Raw genomic sequence first — 24,201 nt, forward strand, 5'->3', positions numbered from 1 at the left:
GGCTCCAGTGAGTGTGTCCTGGGGCTCTGCAGGTCATCTCAGCACAGTGTAAGGCTCCTCCCAGCTCTTATTTCTACCAAAAGCTACTATCTCTCTTTAAGAATATGTTTTATTCTAAGCTCGTTTCCCAAATTATGGGCATCAAACCATAGCTAAAAACGAACTGGTATGCCTTTTAGCAAAGTTAGGCTCTATCAAAAAAATAAAAAGTAAATCGAAAAAATAAAAAATAAACTGACTACCCATAAGGTGGGGAGAATCCACAGGCACAATCAAGGGTTTAGGTAAAATATATCACAAATATATATGGCATTTAATCTTCCTATTAGGTGGTTCTATCCATCATCTTTAAACCAAAAACTCTTTTAAAAGAATCAATTTTATAAAAGTAAGAATACTATGGGAAATATTATTTAAAACTAATAAGATGGCCCTACTAGCCGTGGGCAAACTACGGCCCGCGGGCCGGATCCGGCCCGTTTGAAATGAATAAAACTAAAAAAAAAAAAAGACCGTACCCTTTTATGTAATGATGTTTACTTTGAATTTATATTAGTTCACACAAACACTCCATCCATGCTTTTGTTCCGGCCCTCCGGTCCAGTTTAAGAACCCATTGTGGCCCTCAAGTCAAAAAGTTTGCCCACCCCTGCCCTAGCCGGTTTGGTTCAGTGGATAGAGTGTCGGCCTGCAGACTGAAGGGTCCCAGGTTCGATTCCGGTCAGGGGCATGTGCCTGGGTTGCGAGCACATCCCTACTGGGGGCTGTGCAGGAGGCGGCTGATTGATCTCTCTCATCGATGTTTCTAACTCTCTATCCCTCTCCCTTCTTCTCTGTAAAAATTCAATAAAATATATTTTTTAAAAAAATAAAAATAAAAATAAAAAATTAATAATTAAAAAATAAAACTAATAGGATGCATATAGAAACAATAGTTAGAAGAATTTGCTCAATTAAAACAAAATACTATAGATTTTAAATGTTCACTACTTAAACAATCGTGTATTATCCTGCTATGCTTAATAGTTATTTAAAGTGACAATTATGTGACTACAAATTTATTCAGCAGTCAACAAATATTTATTGAGTGCCTACTATGTGCCGGCAAAACAGGTGTGCATGCTCAGGACACATCAAAGAACAAACATACGGCTAATCAACAGGCATAAAGTTTCAGTTAAGCAAGATGAATAGGTTCTAGAGATTTGTTGTGCACTATTGTACTTATACTGTATTATACACTTAAACATTTGTTGAGGGGGTAAAGCTCATGTTATGTTCTTACCACAATAAAATAAATTTCAAACAAGCAAAAAAGATAGGGAAAAGAAAACAACATACAAAAACCCCTACTCTGATTAAACTTAATTCTAGTGGCAAATATATAGAAAAATGATAATTAAAAAGCAGCCTATATAATAACATGCACAGAGATTATATTGCTGTATAAAATATATATGCAATAACTGGCATGTGACTTAATAGTTCTCTGATCATTTTTGTTAAATAGTATGTTAATAATTATAGTAAGATTTTTAAATTGTGAAATGCTAACAACTCATTTGAGTAATTATTAATTAATTATTATTTATTTATTAACTTTTTTTTAAAACATTAACATAGCAGCTACTTCTGGTCTAATGGAGGGCCCAGGCAAGATACCAGGCCATCGGTACAGAGTATTACATGCCAAGATAGGGAAAAAGAGAATTATGTACCTGGATTCATCAAAAGAGATGAGCAATAAGTTTACATATAAAGAAATAAAGAAGCATTCTCTACAATAGCCAATGCACAAACAGAACTATAAACTACATTTAAGGAATTCAGTCTATTAGGATAATAATCTATGTCTGCATTTGATCTAACTGGCTTCATATTTTAAGTAAAATTAAAATATTGCAAAAAAAAGTAAACAAAGTATATTGATAACTTGTGCTTTCCTTTTATTTCAGATTCTTCCAGAAGTCAATGGGTTTGAGGTACATCCATTGGTAAAAAGCTCATCGTGGTCATAGTTTGATGAGTCTGACATTTGAACATGGCAAACATTGCCCTCCGAAACCTACAATAAAAAGGGGGAAAGCTGGTATTATCCTATAATGGCTTAGAATCCAATATAATAAAAGGCTAATATGCACATCGACCGAACGGCGGAACAATCGTTTGCTATGACACGCACTGACCTCCAGGGGGCAGATGCTCAACGCAGGAGCTGCCCCCTGGTGGTCAGTGCGCTCCCACAGGGGGAGCACTGCTCAGCCAGAAGCCAGGCTCATGGCTGGTAAGTGCAGTGGCAGTAGCGGGAACCTCTCCCACCTCCACAGCAGTGCTAAGATGTCCAACTGATGGCTTAGGCCCGCTCTCCAAAGGGAGCAGGCCTAAGCCGTCAGTCGGACATCACCCAAGGGCTCCTGGACTGCAAGGGGGTGTAGGCTGGATTTCGTGCACCGGGTCTCTAGTTTTAAAATACTTTCAAATATGGCTAAGATGCCACTACTGCCAATTGACATCTCCAACTTTAACATCTCCTGTTGCAAACCTTTATAAATGTAGGAAGTATATGGACAGTTAAAGACCAGTTTTGTGACATTGATTATAAACATTGAAGGTATTTAGTAAAAATCAATAATTATGTGTTTAAATGATGTTTCTAATATCAATTGCAATAATTTATCTATTTGAACTAAGGATATGCATTTCATGCATCTGTTCTGAGCAAGGTCAGTTGAAATAAAAGGATTTATCTATTTGAACTAAGGATATGCATTTCATGCATCTGTTCTGAGCAAGGTCAGTTGAAATTAAAGGGAGTTTGAGAATGACCGATCTTACCAAAAGAACTACCAATAAGCTCTGAATTTAAAATGTGTTCTTTATTCTTCTTATATGGTCTGAATGGTCTTAAAAGTTTTCCCATTTCTTCACATACCTGTAACTAAAGCTGCTTTCCTAAACATGAGCATAAATACATAGGTTTAATAGAAGCAGCATTGGCATTCCAGCATCAAATTACTTGAACTCTACTAAGATTTTTCTGGTCAAATATTTAAGCACAGTAGATTGGTTCATTCCATCTTTTAGCAGCAACAGAAAACAAAATAACCAAAGCTTCAGGGAGGACACAGGAAAGAAATCCTTACTGAGAACCCTAACAAAGGGAGTAGGGTTCGTCCTCTGTTATCCTGAATGACTGTACTCTCCAGAAGCCCTTCATGTTAGCACTAGATTTTCATCTTGTATTTGAATGGTATGTCTTCTTTCTAGTAAATATATGCTGCCCACTTAGGGAGCCCAACATTGCCTTACCTCGTCCATGTCCTAGTAACAGAATCACTCTTTTCTTTGAAATACCAATTGCATGTATTTTGGGAGGGTTAACCACGAGAACTCGCTGAGCCTACCTTCCAGCAGCTTTTCTGCCAAGGAGCATGTGAAATGAAACTCGAATTTGGAGCTGCATAGCTGGTAGAACTTGGGTTTTGGGTTGCTTGTGACCATCTTGCCTCCATGTGGGAAGAACCTGTCACAGAACTGGAGCTCTGGGCATTTGAGGTTTCCAGTTGCATGAGTCAAATAACTTTTACACTAGTTCAAAGTGAGTTTCTGTCACTCACCTCCCCAGAAGTCTTACAATATTATCTACTGCCTTTTTAACATTCTTTCTGTATCTATTATTTTGTTCAGAAGCATTTTAGACATTACTTACTTTTTGTTGGCAACCACATAAATACAGGGGTTGTAGAATGTAGAAGATTTTGCAAACAGTGGAGCAATGATGGCCATGGAGGGGGGAATCTTCTTTGGGTCCCCAAAAGAAGCCCATAAGCACACAATCGAATAAGGGGACCACGCCACCAGGAACATGAATATCATTATCACAGACATCTGTAAAAGAAATCAGCATTTGCCAAACCCAATATCTAATTAGCTAATATATCTAAAATAGCATAAAATTATCTAGATTAGAATTTGAATAAGTTTATGTTATTGATGACATAAAGGAAAAACTGAATCCCCCACCCCACCCCACCCCACCCCCACCCCCCGCACACTGCTCTTTGCTCATGTGCAAATAAAGAAGTCACCTATGATAGCAAGAGCTTGTGAGGATACAATGTGAACAAATGTAAAGAAGGCCTCCTTTCTTTTGGTGTGCTAGGGGAGAATACAAAAGCTGGCTTTGATGAAAAGCAGATCTATACCCCTCCTAACCCATTTCTAGTAGCTGTGCTATGGACTCCTGGCATATACTAGTATAGACTAACTAATACATTGCTCAGAACTCAGAAAGTCTCAGGAACTGGTGGTGACAGCTAGCTATGAAGGTGGGGCTGCCCATGGAATTTAAAACAGTTCACTGAAATCTGCAAAAAGAAGCACCTAGACTTTCGAATTCCCTCTGCACTCAGGCCTGTCCTCTCCCAAAAGGACCCAGAAGTGTAGGAGGGGGAAAGCAGGTGAACTCAGGACTGAGGACACTGGGCTCAGCTGAGAGCCGGAGTGCTGTACTGAAAAGAGGGGTGCTGCATGCTGTCCCCTTCATGCTCTGAGCCATGGCATACGGGTAGACAGACTTGAATGTTCCACCTAGGAACGTAAAAGAATCTTCTCCTTGGAAAATGACCAGCGCAGAAGAAAATGCCTAGAGAATCAGATTGTCAGAAAGCCCCCAAAGAAGCATCCCAACAAAAGAGCCCATGCAGAGCCTACAGTCAGCTTTCCAGTGCATCACTTTCAACACGCAAGGACAGTCACTGGCCACCAGACACTGAGGAAACACGCAAACTCACAGGCAGAGTTCAAAAGGGTTCAGAAAATCAGAAGCAAAAAATATGTGAACAGAAGGAAAATGGAAATATATGCATAATAACATCACAGAAGTGAGAGAAGATATAAAACAAGAAGAGGCTATTAAAAAGAGTGTAAAGTATAAAATAATTCTTTTATCTGTAACAATGGTTTTTACCCTATATATAAAAAAGAGCAGAATTGTGTAAATGCAATAGAAAGGGTAAGATCAATGAGTTGAGTCATGCAAGTGCAGGGACAGATCCTATCTTTATTTAAAATTTGATATTATGTTCAATATGCATTATGTTCAATGCAAAGTTAAGTTTTGCATTAACTCTGATCCTTTTAGTACTGCATTAACTACTTTTCTTATTACTGAGTTTTGGGGGCCTACTTAAATTTTACACCCAAGGCTTGAGCCTCACTCTCCTCACCCAATCCCAGACCTGGACAAGGTGGAGGAAACCTCTCAGAAAGTAGAAACAAAAACAAACAAAACAAGCAAACAAATAAACCCAAAACAGGGACAACATAGGAGAGAAAAGTTTTAGTAATTAGAAGATAAACCCAGGAGACTAAATATCCAAATAAAAGAAGTTCCAGGAAAAGAGAACAGAGAATGCAAACCAGCGTGGGAGATCACCAGAAAAATGATACAAGAACCCCCTAAAGGCAGGACCTGGTTCTTCATTTGCCAAGCACTTACCAAGCACTAGCACATGGCTGAAAAAAGAGCCGCTCCAAGCACATCAGCATGAAGTTCCGGAAAACCGGAGACACAGATGCTCCTACAGCTTCCAGAGATCACACACAGATTGCTACAAAGACTCAGTCAACAGAATGCTGTCAGCCTTCTCAATAGCCACACAGAAGTTAGGAGACTACACAGCATACCTTCAAAATTCTTTGAAAATCATTTCTCGACTTAAACTTGTATACCATCAAACAATCAGTCCAATACGATAATAGAATTTTAAGACATTTTCAGGGAGGCAAAATCCTTTGAAATTTACCTCCTGATAACCTTCTCAGGAATCTTCTTGGGAATGTGCTCCACCAAATGAGAGGGAGTAACCAAGGAAAAGGAAGACAGGCAACCCAGACACAGGCGATCCAACCGAGAGAGGCTAAAGACACTCCCAGCTGGTGATGAAGGAGACCCGAGGTGCCAGCTTTCAGGGCTGTGGTTTTAGAGAACTGCCCATGCAGAGCAGAGCAAGAGGCCCAGAAGTGCCCAGGAAGCCAAATTCCAAGAAATAGGAAAAAAGTCCCTGATGCACTTAAATATACTGAGAGTAAATTTACGCTGCTGGTGGAGAGATTAGAGATGATTTAGTGACAGGTACACAGAACAGGAAGCAAACAAAACTGCAAAGAGAGGGGGAGGGAGGGAGAGGACAAGAAAGGGAGAGAGTGAAGGAGGGAGAAAGAGAAAGAAAGAAAAAATAAATTATTAACTCCATGGGGAAAAAGTTTGTGTGTGTGTGTTTAAGATTTTTTTTATTGATTTTTAGAGAGAGAGCAAAGGAAAGGGGGAGAGAGAGAGAGAGAGAGAGAGAGAGAGAGAGAGAGAGAAGCAGAGAAGCATCTATGTGAGAGGGAAACATTAATTGGCTGCCTCCTGCTTGCCCCCTACTGGGGATCAAGCTCGAAACCTGTGACCTAACCAAGAATCAAACCAGCAATCTTTTCAGTGCATGGGACAATACCCAACCAACTGAGCAACACTGGCCAGGGCAAGAAAAATGTTTTATAAAAAAATGAATCATAAGTTATATAAATGTCTAATCTCTGGGTTGGACACCTGAAACTAATGAAATGTTGTACATCAACTATAAGTGAATAATAAAAATTGTTTTCAAATGAAATACAAATCATTGACTCCTACAGAGATCTGCAATAAATAAAATGTAGAGAATCACAATAATGTAAAATTGACTCTTTATCTAACCAAAGAAGATGAGGAGAGAGAAAAGTGGGTAGGGGGGATAGAAAAGATTGGTGGTGTAAGAGAAATAAAGTCTCATTGTCCATAGTAGGAAATCAGGAGGTAATGGTAAACAAAAATATCCAAAACAACAGATGAGCACATTGTTCAACACTGTGGAGGCAAACACCAGACAAAAGGGTCAGAGAGTAAGAATCAAGGGGGTGAGGAGAGGTGACTGCAGGGGCCAGGGGACCACATATGTGTAAAAGTTTGATTGCAAAAATATCTTAAAGATTTTAATGTCTTACTTTTGTTACATCTACCTGATCTGCCCAATCTCTGTTGAGGTACTCAGTGCAGTTACTGGTAGCACGACATTTAATGGATCGAGTGACATGGTAATAGCAGTAAAACATCACAGTCAAGGGCACAATAAAATTTATCGCAATAACTGTCATCGTGAAAGAAACAAAAGATCTGAAAATAAGAAAAGGGAATCTAAATCACTACTTATTTAACTGGGGAAGGGAAACAGCATAATTATTTGAAACTAGAGGCCTGGTGCATGAATTCGTGCATGGGTGTGGTCCCTCAGCCTGGCCAGCGATTGGGGCCGATCAGGGCCGATCGGGGCCATTTCGACCAGTCCTGATCTGGGTCAGTCGAGGCCAGCTGGCTGGGGGGAGGGACCTTGGGAGGTTGGCTGGTTGTGGTACATTGGCTGTGGGAGCACACTGACCACCAGGGGGCAGCTCCTGCATTGAGCGTCTGCTCCCTGGTGGTCAGTGCGCATCATAGTGACCAGTCTACCAATTGTTCGGTCGACCGGTCGTAATGGTCACTAGATAATACTGGCACCATCCAGCAGTCACTATATCATTATATGGCTAGAATGTATACTTGACTTTTAGCCCATTTAGACTAGGGGTTGGGACCACATTCATTTAGATACTGTCTATGACTGCTTCACAGGCAGAGTGGAATGGTTGTAACAGAGACAATATCACCCTAAAGCCACAAAATATTCACTTGTCAACCCTGTACAGAGATTTAGAGTTGGATTTAGTTTGAGAGTTAGAAATTTTCTATTTGTTTTTCTGAGTTATCTTTCACTTTCTTTAAGAAGCTAAATTATCCTCTTTCCCCTAGTAAATAGAGAAGAGCATCACCAAGTAGCAAGCAAATCCTTGCAGTGATGGTGCTTTTGCTGCCTGACTCTCTGAAGATACTTTATCACCAAGTCAGTTTGAAAAAATAGGAAGGAGCCAGCCTCGGTGAAAGCCCGAGCTACATGCTGTCTAGTGATACTGACACTCCCTTATCCCTCCCAGATTCTCCCTCCAATGTGCACATATCAGAAGGTGTTTTGTATCCCCTTTTCCACCAGAGAAGAGAGAAGAAAGGACAGGGTAGGAGTGGGGCGCGGAGGAAGGGACAAGGGGAGCTGGATGGCGTTTACTTGCAAACAAGCGTAATTCAAAGCTTGGAATCACATCACCACCAACAAGGAAGCCCGTCGCCACTCTGAACAGAAAACATTTGATCTGAGCTTAAACTTGAAAGGGTGAGAAAATGTCTACATTAGAAGCACTTCATTAGAAAGTGTCTCTTACACATCATTTTTCCGCCAGTTTATGGTACAGGTGGCCCCAGTCGGGTCTGGGGCATAACTAGCCCACCCTATGATAGGCATCAAAGCCCAAAAGAGGCCATTGATCCAGGCCCCCAGAATCATGCTGATGTAGGTGTGGGTGGTCATTTTTCTTCCTATGAATAAACATATGAAATATTAGCCTCATTTTTCCACAATGATATTCATTATCTCCACTTTGTTTTAACTGATTATTCAAAGTTGTTCTCAAGTAGATTGTTTATAGAACACTTCAGCTCACTCAAAGCCTATCCAACAGATAAAAGGATCATTGGGAGGATACGCAGAGAGAAGCGTTTTCCAGACCTGAGGAAGCAGCATCTGCAAAGACCCCAGAGTGGGAAAGGGAGTGGCCAGGACCCCAAAATGAGAGGGCCCAAGCCAAAGCTAGAAGGGTAGCAGGGCCTTGGAGGCAGTTGTGATATTTGGATGTTATTCTAAGTATAATAGGAAATCATTTAAACTTTTGAACAATGATTGTTAGAGAAATAAAGCTGATCACGACTGCAACCCATTTACATTCTAAAGTGAATGTGTGTCAAGTGGTACTTAGACAAGATAGGAATTCATTGAGAAAAATGCTGTACCCGCATCAGGATGGCAAATCGTCAGGTATCGATCCATGGCCACAACTGTGAGTAATCCAATACTTGCCATTCCAAAGAAGATATTCAATCCAGCATAAATCTGAAAATCAAAATTGTAAAGAACCCACTGTTCTACACCTCCCAAGAGACAGTTACATTTTTATCCCAGCGCTAGAATATAAATACATTAAACGTTCTAGTATTATACTAATTTTAAAATATATCTTCCATTGTCAAAGTGTAACTGGTTTAATGGAAATTGTTTTGAGACTTCATTAATTAAAATAAAATGTTAAGACTTAAAGTAAAGCTTCTAACCAGGATACTCGATAAACAGGGGAAAAAACTCTAAAAACAGAAAAATAGGCTATTCATGAAAGAGGAAACTGAATGTTTGTGACATAAAAAAAAAATGTATACCACATTATGTATTCAAAGAAGTGAAAACTACGGACACCATTTTACACCCATCAAAATGGTAAAAATTTAAAAGTTTGACAATCCCAAGTGTTGGGGAAAATGTAGAGTAACAGAAGTTCTTGTAAGTGACCATTTTGGAGAGCAATTTGGCCGCATCTGATAAAGTTGAAGATGAACATTCTCTACAACCCAACCAACCTCTCCTAAGCAATGTATCTAAAGAAACATGGGTAAGAACATTCATTGAAGCCTTTTTTTATGACAGAAAAGCATTGGGAATAAATGTTCAATAATAGAAAAATAAATACGTTGGCATGTGTTTATAAAATGGCTAAAACTTAAAAATATTGAATAATGAAAGTTGCATAATGCAAACAATATGTTGATACAAAATTTAAAGCATTAAGTATTTAGTTTATGTACACATAAATATGTAGTACGATTAAGAAAACATTCATGGAAAAGAATGGAATAAACCATTGGGATGGTTTGCAATGACCTTCAACTACATCTGTAAAGTTTTTTATCTTTAAAAAGAAAAACAATCTGAAGTACATATTGAAAAACATTGCAGGGGGGAAGATGACAAATGTAATACTGTCAACAATAAAGATTTTTTTTAAAAAGGAAAACATTAAGACTTGACAAAACTGTTTCATGTATACATGGATATTTATTATTCTGTTAGACTTATTTTGTTCTTTATGATTTTATAACTTAAAATGGTAAACTTAAAAAATCAGGCAAAAAGTCTTATTTGCCTACTCTCTTAACACAAATATTATTTTCTTGTAATATTAATTTACCTATCAATGTGATAGCTTAACTACATTATTTAGATATATCTTTAATATTTATTTCAAATGAAAGCAGGGTATTTCTTTTTGAACTTGCATTTGAATATGCAAGTTTTCACTATTCTTCTCTAGTTGAATGTTAATTTTTTGTTAGTTTGGTTTTTTCTTTTAGGTTGAAAAAAATTTTAATATAATTATGGCTAGCAATTTCATTTCTCTGGTTAAAGAATATGTTTTCCAGTACTCATGAAACTGTTCTCAAAAAGAGCACTATACCTATTATCTATATGATCTTATTTGATTAAAGCCCATGGGACTTTTTTAGACATTTAAATTTATATCCCTTTAATCTACTTTAACTTTAATTCCGAAGATCTCCAATACCTGGCATCCTGCATACCCAAATTTCCAACTTCCATGTAGATCTGAAGCAGCAGACATGGGATAGCCAATGCTACTGACCCCTATGTCAGTAACAGCCAAGTTAATGATAATTGCATTTGTGGGTGTCCGGAGTTCCTTGTATGTAATGAAGATGCCCAGAACTATTATGTTGCTGAGAAGACTTATCATACCTGAGAACATAATAATCAAATGTATGGATTATAAAAGAATTATTAATTTTATAGAAAACTTTTCTCAGCCCCATGTCACTTCTCTCACATGGTGTTTCAAGATTCAAAGTTGCACTGGCAAGGTAGCTCAGTTGGTTAGAGCATCATCCCAATATGTCAAGGTTGTGGGTTTGATCCCTAGTCAGGGCACACAGAATCAACCTTTGAATGCATAAATAAGTAGAACAACAACTCTATCTTTCTCTCTCTCCCTTTTTTACTTCTCTCTAAAATCAACCAATAAATAAATATCCAAAGTAACTTATGATACTAACCACCATTAGCAATGTTTCACTTATCCTCTCACTGACATTCTGTTATTGGATCTTTACAGCCAGGAAACAGTGCAACTATCATCACCCTCATTTACTTGACCACCCCAACTCAGAAAGCAAAAGTGATTTCGGGAGGTTGGCTAACCATATGAAACTTGAATCATCTCTAAACCTATGCTTTTTCTACTGCCTTATGCTGAAATCCTCTGCTTTTCTTCACCCACTTGAAAGTAAAAGTACTATTAAGGGAGTAATTAAACATCCATACCTGCCATAATCAAGTAAGTTGCAACAATATTGTGTTCAGTCTGTGAAAAGACAGAGCCATCTTCATTTTTAAAGTCTGAACTGTTGCTTAAATTATTCTTTAGCATTCTGGAGGGAAGATATTGAGTCAGCCTTCCATAATTATAAAATGCTACAAATGCCACTGAGGGAGGAATTTTCAGAACTAATCATTTCCACTTCAAGATCTCAAAGAATAGCCTTTTCATAAAGGCCCTCCCTTAACAAATGTGATTGGGCTAAAGAGAAAAGGATTTTAATCCCCAGAGCAAGGGAAAACCTTATTAACAAAATAAAGAGAAATACCAGGCCAAACATTTTAACCAATTTGGGCATCAGCCTAATGTCTAGAGATTATCAAACATCCCATTTAAACAATAAACAAACTCAGAAAATCAGTGCAGGAGCTGACTTAACTGTTCTCTGCCGGAAATCAGTTCTGAAATTAAGAGCCAGGCTGAGTCCTAAAACCATTGAGATTAAAGTCCCTGTTTTCAGTTGATCCTTTAAAGTATTTCCATTTCAGATCCTTTTGGATTTTTTCCATACAATTTCATAAAGACAAAGAAGTAATCTTCCACATCCTTCCAAATGTCACACTCGTAAAGGTAGTATTGTTTGGTTTACCCTTTCTGCTTTCCTTTGCTTATACAAACGTATTTATAAAAGGGTTTGAGGTGTCTCCCACTTTCTTAAAAGCAAAAATATAGGGAGCTATATTTATATAAAATCATTCTGCAACTTGTTTTCCCCTAAAGCCATATCATAAATTCCAGGTCTATAAGTCTAATTTATTAATAGTTATATATTTCATAGCATGGATAGGTATCGCATGATCTACTTCACAATCCACCTCAGTTAATTTACCCTATACTTTAATATGTACAAGTAATTATCTGATCATAACCACAGCACGTATCAGCCAAGAACCTGGATTCATTCATCTTGTACCAGGCAATTCTAATATTCTGAACCACCTTGTTGTAACTCAAAAAATAGGTTACATAAGTGGATTACAATCTAACATACATTTATTGGTAGACTAAGATAACCCTAACACCTTTTTCCCCATACTTTTGTCATGTAATATTATTGGATTCTTCTCAACAATGAATTTAAAATCAAACTCTAGAAATGCTACATGCACCGAATAGTGTAAGCATGACAGAACCACTAGAGGGCTTTATTTCCCCATTTAATTTAATTATATAATCTTAGAATGGCACAGCAAGGGACCAAAGATAATTGTTTTGCCTCAATTCTCTCAGCTGTATATAAACTGAAGCAATTGAACCAGCCTGGGTGACCTATCCCAGATCTTATAGCTATCAGAACTCAAAATTTTAAAAAATGTAAATACTGCAGAGTATCAATGCCAGTGAAGTGAATTTCAACAGTATTTCAGTAACAAAATACTTTTAAGTAACCCCAAGGCAATGAACAGAATACCTAAGTGAAATTCTCCTTTTTAAAACCCTTGTTGGGTGTTTTTTTTTTTCATTCAGTATGCAGAATTAAAAAAAGTTGAGTATGTTTTGGTTCATAGTCCCTTCCCTTCCTGTGATTATACCTAGCTCTAGCAGCCACTTAAATTCCCCAGAAATAATTTTTTATAAAAACTAAATAATAATTCTAAAGATGGCCAGCTATCTGCTATAGATAAATGTATTCAAAGTACTTTTTTATGCTTCCTTCATGAGTGATACAGAAAACCTATATTGGGATGAGGCTTAAAATACTAAGAAATATAATTATTTATCAAAATGTTCACATAGTTCACAATTTTAATTTCATAAACTTCAGTTGCCTAAATCAATCTGCTTTTCCTAACTCTTCCCAAATTTTCAGGAAAATGGGAAAATATTGCTTATATTCCATTAAACTGCTTAATTACTATGGCAACAAATGCATTTTAATATGATGCAGGCAATCAGAATGTTATTCAGTAAACTCAAAAGATTTAACATGTTTGAATAAGCATGAAATACCTTTCACAATGGAACTCAGTGATACCTCAGTACTATATTCATTCGTGTTAGGCTCCCTAAATATGTGAAATTGACTCCAAACTAAATGCCCCAAAGGAAACCCAGAATGAACTACATTAAGGAAAAAACAGGAAAAATAAAATATGAAAATAAGAGATTCAAGATGGCCAATGACCAAAAGATTTACTCAAGTAAAAGGTGAAAGAAATCTCCATGTTTTAAAAGCACAACTGCTTACTGGCAAACAGTAATTTTCAACGTATTTGTTCATCATATATATTTATGGCCTACATATTTACTAATCCTGCCACAATTCCATCAAAAGAGTAGTAAAACCCATGATACTGACACAGGCAATACTATATGCTACTCAAATGAGCATTAGGTTGGAAAAATTTAGGAAAAGGTATGGCAATATCATTCCTGAAAAAAAACATAAGGGGGAAAAATCAATGCAGGGCAAATGGTCCCATATCACAGTACTCTAACTTGCTATCATGGCTACTGCATGATACTACAACAGCAATAGGGATCAACACCAATTTCATTTGTACTATCTCTACCCAGGAATCTGAACATGTAGCAGGAAATCAAATATTTGCTTATGGTGAATAACATCTTAAACCTTTGGATCCCCTTTAAAAATGTAAAATAAGAACAATCAGTAAAACTTTCAACATTCAATCTATATTAAATGTTGAAAAATTAAACATTTCTTCGGAAATTTCTTGAACTTTAGTTCTCTTTGAACAGAGCTGTCCCAACTTTAATAGGATCGTAATCAATAGTAAAATTTTGTAAGCAATTAATCATTACAATTAAAGAAACTGCTTTACTAACACACAAAAGGAAAATACAATAAAGGGTGCTAATGTCCTCATATATAAAAAGCAAACATTTGGAAAGGGGTGTTGGTTTATAAATAATGTTAATGTTAAAGTATTCCTTCACTAGCATTATGTTTTTAAAGATCAGTAATATATGTAAACAGATCATTCTCTCTACATGAAAACCACTGGGCTTAAGCTTTAGTTGTTCATTTTAACTTCAAAATTAGCTCTGGTTTAATAAACACAGCTCTAAGTAACTTAAAGAAATAAAACATTTTATTGTAAAAATTCAAATATGCTTCATGTGAAAACTGTCCATTTATTAAGCAATCACAGTTCCGAGCATTATATAAAACATTAAAACACTTGTCCAAACTCCGTAAGTGCCTATTCTGTTGCACTCTGTTTGTGTGACATTGACATCTGAGTGCCATGTCATGTAGTAACCGGATCTTCAAGACTTGCTCAAGAAACAAATTTCTGATCCACAGAAGTAGACCACGCAGGTTAACGCAGAAATCAGTTGGTGAAGTTCCTCTGTCAACTGTTACACTTAATGTCCTCTCCCTGATTAAGAGAAAATGAAAGTATTAAAGGTATGGAAATTAATAATACTATTACCCAAATCTCAAGTTTAAAATCAGCATTAGTTCTTGTAATGTTTAGCAAACCTACTTTACTAAATTTAACTGTCATTCATATTACACCTTTTTTCTAATTAAAAATACAGTAAAATAAACTGGAAGTAGGTGATAAAACTCAAAGGGAAAAGCAGGAAAGAGTGATATAAAATGATGCTAGAAATCAGGCTAAAACAAAGAACACCATGATGTTCTACAGACTTGCTGGCAAACAAAAATAAAATTAAATAACAATTTTTAAATGGCAGATAATGCCAATTCTAGAATTTCAGTCATTTAAAGGTGTGGTTTTTTTTCATACTTACCTCTGAAACCACCCCCTCCTCTTCCTCCTCTGAAGCCTCCACCTCTACCTCCTCCTCTTCCACCTCTAAAACCACCTAAAAATAAAGGAAACATTTATTAAGTAACTGTAGCCATCCTATTCTGGTAGGCCTACAAATATCAATACAATTTCTACAGTTATAACATAAATTCCACAAACGTATATTGCACAATTTTTTAAAAGATAAAAATGGAAAAACTGCAGAAGTTTCCCAATTGAGTAGAAAGCTAAAACCCTAGACTACAATTTTTTAAACAAGTATTCTGTTTTAATGAATTAGAAAAGCTTATTACTTTAAAGTTTGATTTTGCCCTCTTGTTAAATGTATGAACATCTTAACTTTTGATTACACAAAATACTTTTTTCCCCCCACTAAATACTTTTTTGATTGAACAAAGGGACACAGATAAGAACAAAGGGACACAGATATGGGTGACTTTCATCTAAGCATGCTACCATAAACACATCCTTTAAGGTTAACTACGCTGCCTATGATTAGCCTTGAAATTTTAAATTTTTTAAGCATTTTTCTATTATCCAACATATAATGGCTTCCTATTTCAGTCTCTTTTTATTTCAGTCTCTTTTTTTTAACTTATTTTGGGGGGCTTACTTTGTAAGAAATAATGAATTATAAAAAGAGAAATTACAGGAAGTCCTAGCCAAGAAAAAGAAATAAAAGGCATTCAAATTGCAAAGGAAGTAAAACTGTCACTATTTGCAGATGACATTATATAGAGAGAATCCTAAAAAATCCATTAGAACTGATAAGTGAATTCAGTAAAGTAGTAGGATCCAAAATTAAAACTCAGAAATCAGTTGCATTTTTAAGCACCAATAATGAACTATAAAAAAAAAAAAGAAATTAAGAGAAAAATCCCATTTATAATTGCATTGAAAAATATACCTAGAAATAAATTTAACCATGGAGGTAAAAGACTTGTACTTGGAAAATTATAAGACACTGAAGAAACTGAAGAAGATGCAAATAAATGGAAGCACATAACTGTGCTCATGGATAGGAAGAATTAGCATTGTTAAAATGTCCATACTACCCAAAGCAATCCACAGATTTAATGCAATCCCTGTCAAAATGCCAATAGCATTTTTCACAAAACTAGAACAAATAATCCTAAATTTTTTTAACAATACATCTTTATTGATTTTTAAAAAGAGAGGAAGGGAGAGGGAGAGAAGGTAGAAACATCAATGATGAGAAAGAATCATTGATCAGCTGCCTCCTGTGATAGAGTTCACAACCTGGGAATTGAACCAATGAAACCTCTTGGTTAATGGGGGGACACTCAACCACTGAACCATACCGGCCAGGCAATCCTAAAATTTATATGGAACCACAAAAGACCCTGAAGAGCCACAGCAATCCTGGGAAAGAACAAAGTTGGACGTATCACACTACATGATATCAAACTATACTACAAGGCTACAGTAGTCAAAAAGAGCATGGTACTGGCATAAACACACACACATAGATCAATGGAGAATACAGAATAGAGTCTAAAAATAAATCCAAACCTATATGGTCAATTAATCTATGACAAAGGAGGCAAAAGTATACAATGCAGTAAAAATAATCTATTCAATAAATGGTGTTGGGAAAACTGGACAGATACATGACAAAAAATGAAAATAGACCACCTTCTTACACTGTATACAAGAATAAACTCAAAATGGATTAAGGACTTAAATGTACAACCTGAAACCATAAAACTCCTAAAAAACAGGCAGTAAGCTCTTGGACGCTGCTCTTAATATTTTTTCTGATACATCTTCTCGGGCAAGATAAACAATAGAAGAAATAAATACTATAAGCATATAGAATTACATCAAAATAAAAAGTTTTTGCACAGCAAATGAAACCATCAATAAAATGAAAGACAACCTAGAGCAGTGGTCAGCAAACTGAACCTAGAGAATGGGAGACTATATTTACCAATGATATACCTGATAAGAGGTTAATACCCAAAATTTATAAAGAGCTCATATAACTCAACACCAAAAAAAACATACATTCTAAAAAATGGGCAGAGGACCTGAACAGACATTTCTCCAAAAAGGACATACATATGGCTAACTGACATATAAAAAGATGCCCAATGACACTAATCATCAGAGAAATACAAATTAAAACCACAATGAGATATCACCTCACACTTGTCAGAATGGCTATCATAAATAAACCTACAACTACATGTGCTGGTGAAGATGTGGAGAAAAGAGAACACTTGTGCATTGTTGGTGGGATTGTAAATTGGTGCAGCCACTACAGAAAATCAGCCAATATGAAGGTTCCTCAAAAAACTAAAAGTAAACTACCTTAGGACCCAGCAATTCCACTTCTGGGTATTAAACTGAAGAAATCCAAAACACTAATTAGAAAAGATATATGCACCCCTATGTTCACTGCACAATTACTTACAATAGCCAAGATATGAAAGCAACCTCAGTGTTGCTTGATGGACAATTGAATAAATAAAATGTGGTACATATATACAATGGAATATGACTTGGCCAAAAAAATGAAATCTTAGCATTTGTGACAACATGGTTGGACCGAGGGTATTATGCTAAGTGACATGAGTCAGACAGAAAGACAAATACTGCAGGATTTCATTTATATGTGGAATCTAAAGAACAAAATAAAATAAATAGAAACAGACTCAGATACAGAGAACATTTTGATGGTTGCCAGATGGGAGGGGGTTGGGGGGTTGTGGGAAAAAGGTGAAGAGATTAAGTACAAATAAGTAGTTACAAAACAGTCACAGGGATGTCAAGTACAGCATAGGGAATATAGTTAATATTGCAATAGCTATGTCAGGTGGGTACTAGACTTACTGGAGAGTCATTTAGAAATTATATAAATGTCTAACCACTATGCTTTAGACCTGAAACTAAGATAAAATAATATTGAATGTCAATTGTAACTGACAAAAATTTTAAGAGAAAAGACAAATACATACTTCCAAATACTGGTATAAAAATATAAAGGGTTTGCCCCGGCCAGCGTGGCTCAGTTGGTTGGAGAGTTGTCCCATATACCAAGAGGTCGCTGGTTTTATTCCCAGTCAAAGCATATATCCAGGTTGCAGGCTACATCTCCAGTGGGGACACATACAGAAGGCAGCCAATCGATGTTCTCTCCTCATATCTATCTCTATCTCTATCTCTCTCTCTCTCTCTCTCTCTCTCTCTCTCTCTCTCTCTCTCAAATCAATAAGCATATCCTCAGATGAGGATTAAAAAGTATATATATGTAGAGGTTTTAAAAGGATAGACTGGAGTTGTGATTTTTTTTAATATTATATATGAGACTAAACATAGAATAAGTATGAAAGTATGAGAGGATCTCCCTTCATCAAATACCCAAAGGGGTACTTCCAAAGTATTTAAGAAAGTAATATGTTTGATCTCAAATTATCTCCAAGCTATCTAGACCCAAAAAGTACATTTGCAGAGTGAAATGATAGTTAAGTTGAGAGAGGCAAATATGAAAAGAGTTCTGTCTCTTTTCTGATCCAGTAACAGAAGCTTTCCAACCTCATTTTCAGCATCTCTTCCTTACCACTTTGGCTCTGCCCATCCTCCCGTCATCCATCCGCCACACCATTCACAGGTCTAACCTCACCCAAGGCTGCACCCCATCCCCTTACCAACCCTGCTCATCATCTAGATGTCCATAACAATTAATGTACCAAAGCTTTGAGGAAATACATGTCAAATACTGAACTAAAAAGTTAATCTATAAATATAAAAGCCTAAGCAACTGTTATGATGGAACGACCGGTTGACCAGTCCCTATGATGCTCACTGATCACCTGGGAGCAGACGCTTAATGCAGGAGTTGCCCCCTGGTGGTCAGAGTGCTTCCACAGGGGGAGCGCCAGCTCAGCCAGAAGCCGGGCTAACAACTGGCGAGTGCAGCAGCAGTAGTGGGAGCCTCTCCCACCTCTTTGGAGCACTAAGGATGTCCCCCGAGGGCTCCCAGACAGCAAGAGGGCACAGGCCAGCCTGAGGGACCACCACCCCCTCAAGCGCACGAATTTCTAGTTTATTTATAACTAGAGGCCCAGTGCACAAATTCATGCACCAGTGGGGTCTGGCCGGCCCACCCCAATGGGGGCCCATCAAGCTGGGCCAGCGGGGGGAGGGGGGGGGTAGGGGCCGCGGGTGATCGGCTGGCTGGCACCGCCCCCCGATCAGGGTGATGGGGGCCAACAGGGGCCAGGCCAGCCGAGGGGAGGGGCCACAGGCGGTTGGCAGCTAGCCCCGCCCTCGATTAGGGTGTTGGGGGCCAACTGGGGACCGGGGCAATCGGGACCTGGATCAGGCTGGCTGGCTGCCGCAGTGCAAGTCATAGCCACCGGTCATTCTGGTCGTTTTGCTGTTCCAGTCGCTATTTTATATATATAGACTAGAGGCCCGGTGCACTCGGGGGGACCCCTCAGCCCGGCCTGTGCCCTCTCGCAGTCTGGGACTGCTCAGGGGACATCCGACTGACGGCTTAGGTCCACTCTCTAGGGGATCAGGCCTAAACTGGCAGTCAGACATCCCTCTGGCAGCCTGGGAGCCCTCAGCAGATGTCCGACCAACGAGTGGGCCTAAGCCATTAGTCAGACATCCTTAGCACTGCTGCGGAGGCGGGCGACTCCTGCCACTGCCGCTGCGCTGGCCAGCCATAAGCCAGCTTCTGGCTGAGTAGCACTCCCCTGTGGGAGAACACTGACCACCAGGGGGCAGCTCCTGCATTGAGCATCTGCCCCCTGGTGGTGAGTGCATGTCATAGTGACTGGTCGTTCCACCATTAGGGTCAATTTGCATATTACCCTTTTATCATATACTAGAGGCCCGGTGCACAAAAATTTGTGTACTCGAGGGGTAAGGGGGGTCCCTCAGCCCGGCCTGTGCCCTCTCGCAGTCTGGGACCCCTCAGGGATTGGGCCTCCCGGGGGGATTGGGCCTAAGATGGCAATCAGACATCCCTCTGGCATCCCTGCATCCCTTGGGGCATGTCCACTTGCCAGCATGGAGCAGACCTAAGTTGCAGTCAGACATCCTTAGCGCTGCTGAGGAGGCAGGAGAGGCTCCCACCACCACCGCTGTACTGGCAGCCATCAGCCTGGCTTGTGGCTGAGCAGAGCTCCTCTCATGTGAGAGCGCCCTGACCACCAGAGGGCAGCTCCTGCATTGAGCGACTGCCCCCTGGTGGTCAGTGTGTGTCATAGTGACCAGTCATTCCCAGTCATTCTGCTGTTAGGGTCAGTTTGCATATTACCCTTTTACTATATAGGATAGAGGCCTGGTGCCTGAGTAGGGCTGGCTGGTTTTCCCTGGCTGGTTCTCCCTGAAGGGTGTCCCGGATCAGGGTGGGGGTCCCGCTTGGGTGCCTGGCCAGCCTGGGTGAGGGGCTGATGGCTGTTTGCAGCTGGTCACACTCCCTTTAGGGTGGGGGTCCCCACTGGGGTGCCTGGCCAGTCTGGGTGAGGGGCTGAGGGCCATTTTCAGGCTGGCGGGCGACTGAAGCTCCCAGCCTCTCCTTTTTTTCTTTTTTTTTAATTCTGGGATTTATTTACCTTCTATAGCTGTCACTGGAGCTGAGAGCCGGCTCCCAGCTCTGAGGCCCAGCTCCAGCTCTGAGGCCGTGGCTGGCTGAAAGCAGGTATCTGGGGTTTGTTTGGCTTCTGTAATTGAAACATTGTTGCTTCCGGAGCTCAGAACTGGGCCACGGCAGGTGGGGAACCTTGGCTTCCTCCATCACTGGAGCAAGCAAGCCTCATGTTCACTTCAGCTGCATGGCTGCCGACCGCCATCTTTGTTGGCAGTTAATTTGCATATCCTGCTGATTAGCCAATGGGAAGTGTAGCGGAGGTATGGTCAATTACCATGTTTGTCTATTATTAGATAGGATAGATAGTTTCTTTATGTAATAATTTAAGGAGGGGATAGTCACCAACAGGGCTAATTTAAGGAGGGGGGACCCAGGCCTTCACTCCGGCCAGAGCCGCCTTCAGTCTTTGCTCCGCCGCTTCGTGCCTACGTATGCAAATTAACCGCCATCTTTGTTGGTGGTTAATTTACATATCTTGCTGATTAGTCAATGGGAGGCATAGCGAAGGTACGGTCAATTACCATGTTTGTCTATTATTAGATAGGACTAGCAGCCCTGCGCACGAATCCGTGCACCAGTAGCTCGCTGCCGCCCTCCAGTAGCTCTCGGCCTACTGCCCCACCCTTCTATAGCTCACTCCACACCCCCCATCATAGCTTGCTGTCCTGCCCCCTCCTGTAGCTCTCTGCCACTGGCTTGTAGCTCGCCACCCCACCCTCCGGCTGATCCGTGATCCGGTTGCTACGTGGTTGGTCATTACGTAACGACCATATGCATATTACATCTTTATTATATAGGACTAGAGGCCCGGTGCACGAAATTCGTGCACGGGAGGTGGAGAGGTGTTCCTCAGCCCAGCCTGTGCCCTCTTGCAATCCGGGACCCCTCGGGGTAGGGTCCCTAGGCCTGGCCGGCGATCAGGGCCTATCAGGCTTTCCTTCCCCCAGCTGCTGGCAGCTGGTGTAGCCCTGCCGCTGCCACTGCTTGCAATCTGTGCGGCACTTCCCCCCCTACCCCACCACCGGTCGCCTCCCTCTGTGGGTGACAGATGTGGGGTGTGATCACTTGGCTGGCCTAAGCCGCCCTCTGCGGGGTGATCGTTGGCCGGCCCCACACACCTGTCACAGCACCATTAGCCAGGTGGTCTGGGCTTCCCTCTTTGGGACAATTGAGGAGCCCTCCCCATCTCCGACCGATTGCCCCGCCGGCTGGTGGCCTGGGACTCCCTCTGTGGGGCAATCGATCGAGGAGCCCCCCGCTCCCCTCGATCACCCTGTAGTGGATGGCCTGGGCCTCCCTCTGCAGGGCGATCATGGGGCAATGGCAGGGCCCCCTGACCAATTGCATTGCACCTGACTTGGCTGGCCTGGCGCCGGTGTGTGTCATAGTGTGGTTGTCCAGAAGGTCGTTCCGTTGTTCAGTCGTTTGGTCAATTTGCATATTACACTTTTATTATTATAGATAGATGGTCTTTGACATGACATTGAAAGGTATAGATTTTATTTCTGGGCTTCCAATTGGGATGTCTGACTGCCAGCTTAGGTCTGTTCCCCCCCGGGGAGCGGACCTAAGCTGGCAGGTGGAAATCCCCCAAGGGCTCCCGGGTTCCCAGAGGGATGTCTGACTGCCAGCTTAGGCTGGATCCCCAGGGAGTGGGCCTAAGCCGTCAGTTGGACATCCCCTGAGGGGTCCCAGACTGTGAGAGGGCGCAGGCTAGGATCAGCAACCACCCCCCCACCCCAATGCAAGGATTTTCATACACAGGGCCTCTAGTAAATAAACATTTGGGAGATTTGCCTATATGCAAAATTTAATTCTACTATTTGAATTAGCTGAAACTTTGAAATCTCATTAGAAATTTTCTCCCACAAGTAACTTACCTCCTCTACCGCCTCTGCCACCTCCACCACCTCTTCCTCCTCCTCGACCACCCCTGCCACCACCTCTTGGAGGTCCCTTTTCACCTGGAGGTCTAGGCAAAAACCTCTGCAGTGGCAACAGCTTATATGGGTCTATATAAAACTGGAAGTAAAATAGAAACAATTAGTGTGATGACTTGGATAGTATAGTATAGTCATTAAGATTATATAATTATAATTATACCTAGACTCAAGACTGCTTGGGTTCAAATCCCAACTCTACTACATACTACTGTGTAGCCCTAGGCAAAAACTTAGTTTTCTTCTGCCTTAGTTTTCTGATCTGTAAAATCAAGATAATAAAGTACCTACCTCACATAGTCCTTGTGCAGATCAAAAAAATAAATGTACATAAAGCACGTAAACTTTGGCACCTAACAAAACCAATTCAATCTCCTTAGAAACAGATAATGCCTTCCAAAAATTAACTACATTTTAACTCAACAGAATTGCCTGCCATAAGAAAAAGGAAACTATTAAAAATTTAGCATTAAAATCAAAAATAAAACATTGACATATAGCTATTTCAAGATTTTAATAAATGATCAGTAACTTGTTATTGAACATATAATGGACGATTTGTAGAAACTAAACCCATCCTATATTTAGAAGAAATATATATTTTTCACAATAATGAAACATAATGAGGTATAGTTCACAATTTTACACAAAACACATATGAGGGCTTCAAAACTATAATATACATATATATATGGCTAATATGCTAAGTGTCCGTCCAACCAGTCGCTATGATGAGCACTGACTACCAGGGGGCAGACGCTCAATGCAGGAGCTGCCGTGACGTGCACTGGCCATTTACAGAGAAACGGCACCACGGACCTGGCACCCACAAAGCAACACTAGGCTTCCCCAAGTGGGACACATGCCCCGCCACCACCCCGAACAACAGCCCACCAAATCGCAGGTCACCAAATGAGAAGCCTGGTTCTCAGGCCCATCCAAAGCAGTGCAATTTCCCAGTGGGTACTTGTCAGGGTTTCTACAATCAGGTGCCATATCCTAGCAACAAGGCATGCTCCCCATCTGATCTCCTATCCCACGCTGACTTCTGGGCCCACCACTCCTTTAGCTCCATGATCTGTTGACCTTTATGTTGCTAAATCCAATGAATTCTTTGCAACAGCATTTGCTAAGTACTTCCTCTTGGAAACATTCTCTCTTGACTTTTGTGATATCACTTTTAAAACTCTCCTGGTTTGCCTTCTTTCTTGGCAGTTACTTCTGAATCTCCACTAAATATATAAATTTTGGAGGTACCCCAAAGCTCTTTTCCTCTCATTCTTTCTTCCTAGACCAGTGGTCGGCAAACTGCAGCTCGCGAGCCACATGCAGCTCTTGGGCCCCTTGAGTGTGGCTCTTCCACAAAATACCACGGGCGGGCGCGCATGTACAGTGCGATTGAACCTTTGTGGCCCATGCGCAGAAGTCGGTATTTTGTGGAAGAGCCACACTCAGGGGGCCCAAGAGCTGCATGGTGCTCGCAAGCTGGCGTTTGCCG

General features: G+C 40.1%; 2 protein-coding genes across 5 annotated transcripts in view; both read right to left on the reverse strand.

Annotated features, from left to right (window-relative positions):
* Nucleotides 1–1,753: 1,753 nt before the first annotated feature.
* RRH (retinal pigment epithelium-derived rhodopsin homolog) lies at nucleotides 1,754–11,442 on the reverse strand. The gene is made up of 7 exons (XM_006101369.3): nucleotides 11,337–11,442; nucleotides 10,564–10,754; nucleotides 8,963–9,062; nucleotides 8,338–8,491; nucleotides 7,033–7,201; nucleotides 3,710–3,888; nucleotides 1,754–2,065 (listed from the first exon to the last, which is right to left on the reverse strand). The coding sequence occupies exons 1-7, from the start codon at nucleotides 11,440–11,442 to the stop codon at nucleotides 1,969–1,971; spliced, it is 996 nt and encodes a 331-aa protein (XP_006101431.2). The 3' UTR covers nucleotides 1,754–1,968.
* Nucleotides 11,443–14,425: 2,983 nt separating this feature from the next.
* Nucleotides 14,426–24,201, reverse strand: part of GAR1 (GAR1 ribonucleoprotein) — a 14,824-nt gene continuing 5,048 nt past the window's right edge. For all 4 annotated transcript variants that reach the window (XM_014466702.2, XM_014466703.2, XM_014466704.2 and 1 more), the window contains exons 5-7: nucleotides 22,644–22,785; nucleotides 15,118–15,192; nucleotides 14,426–14,738 (exon numbers count right to left, since the gene is read on the reverse strand). In XM_014466702.2, coding sequence (XP_014322188.1) covers nucleotides 14,725–14,738; nucleotides 15,118–15,192; nucleotides 22,644–22,785 — 231 coding nt within the window. In that variant the 3' untranslated portion in view covers nucleotides 14,426–14,724. The remainder of the gene's footprint in view (nucleotides 14,739–15,117; nucleotides 15,193–22,643; nucleotides 22,786–24,201) is intronic.

This window comes from Myotis lucifugus, unplaced genomic scaffold, assembly GCF_000147115.1.
Source record: "Myotis lucifugus unplaced genomic scaffold, Myoluc2.0 scaffold_353, whole genome shotgun sequence".
NCBI classification, from domain to species: Eukaryota; Metazoa; Chordata; class Mammalia; order Chiroptera; family Vespertilionidae; genus Myotis; species Myotis lucifugus.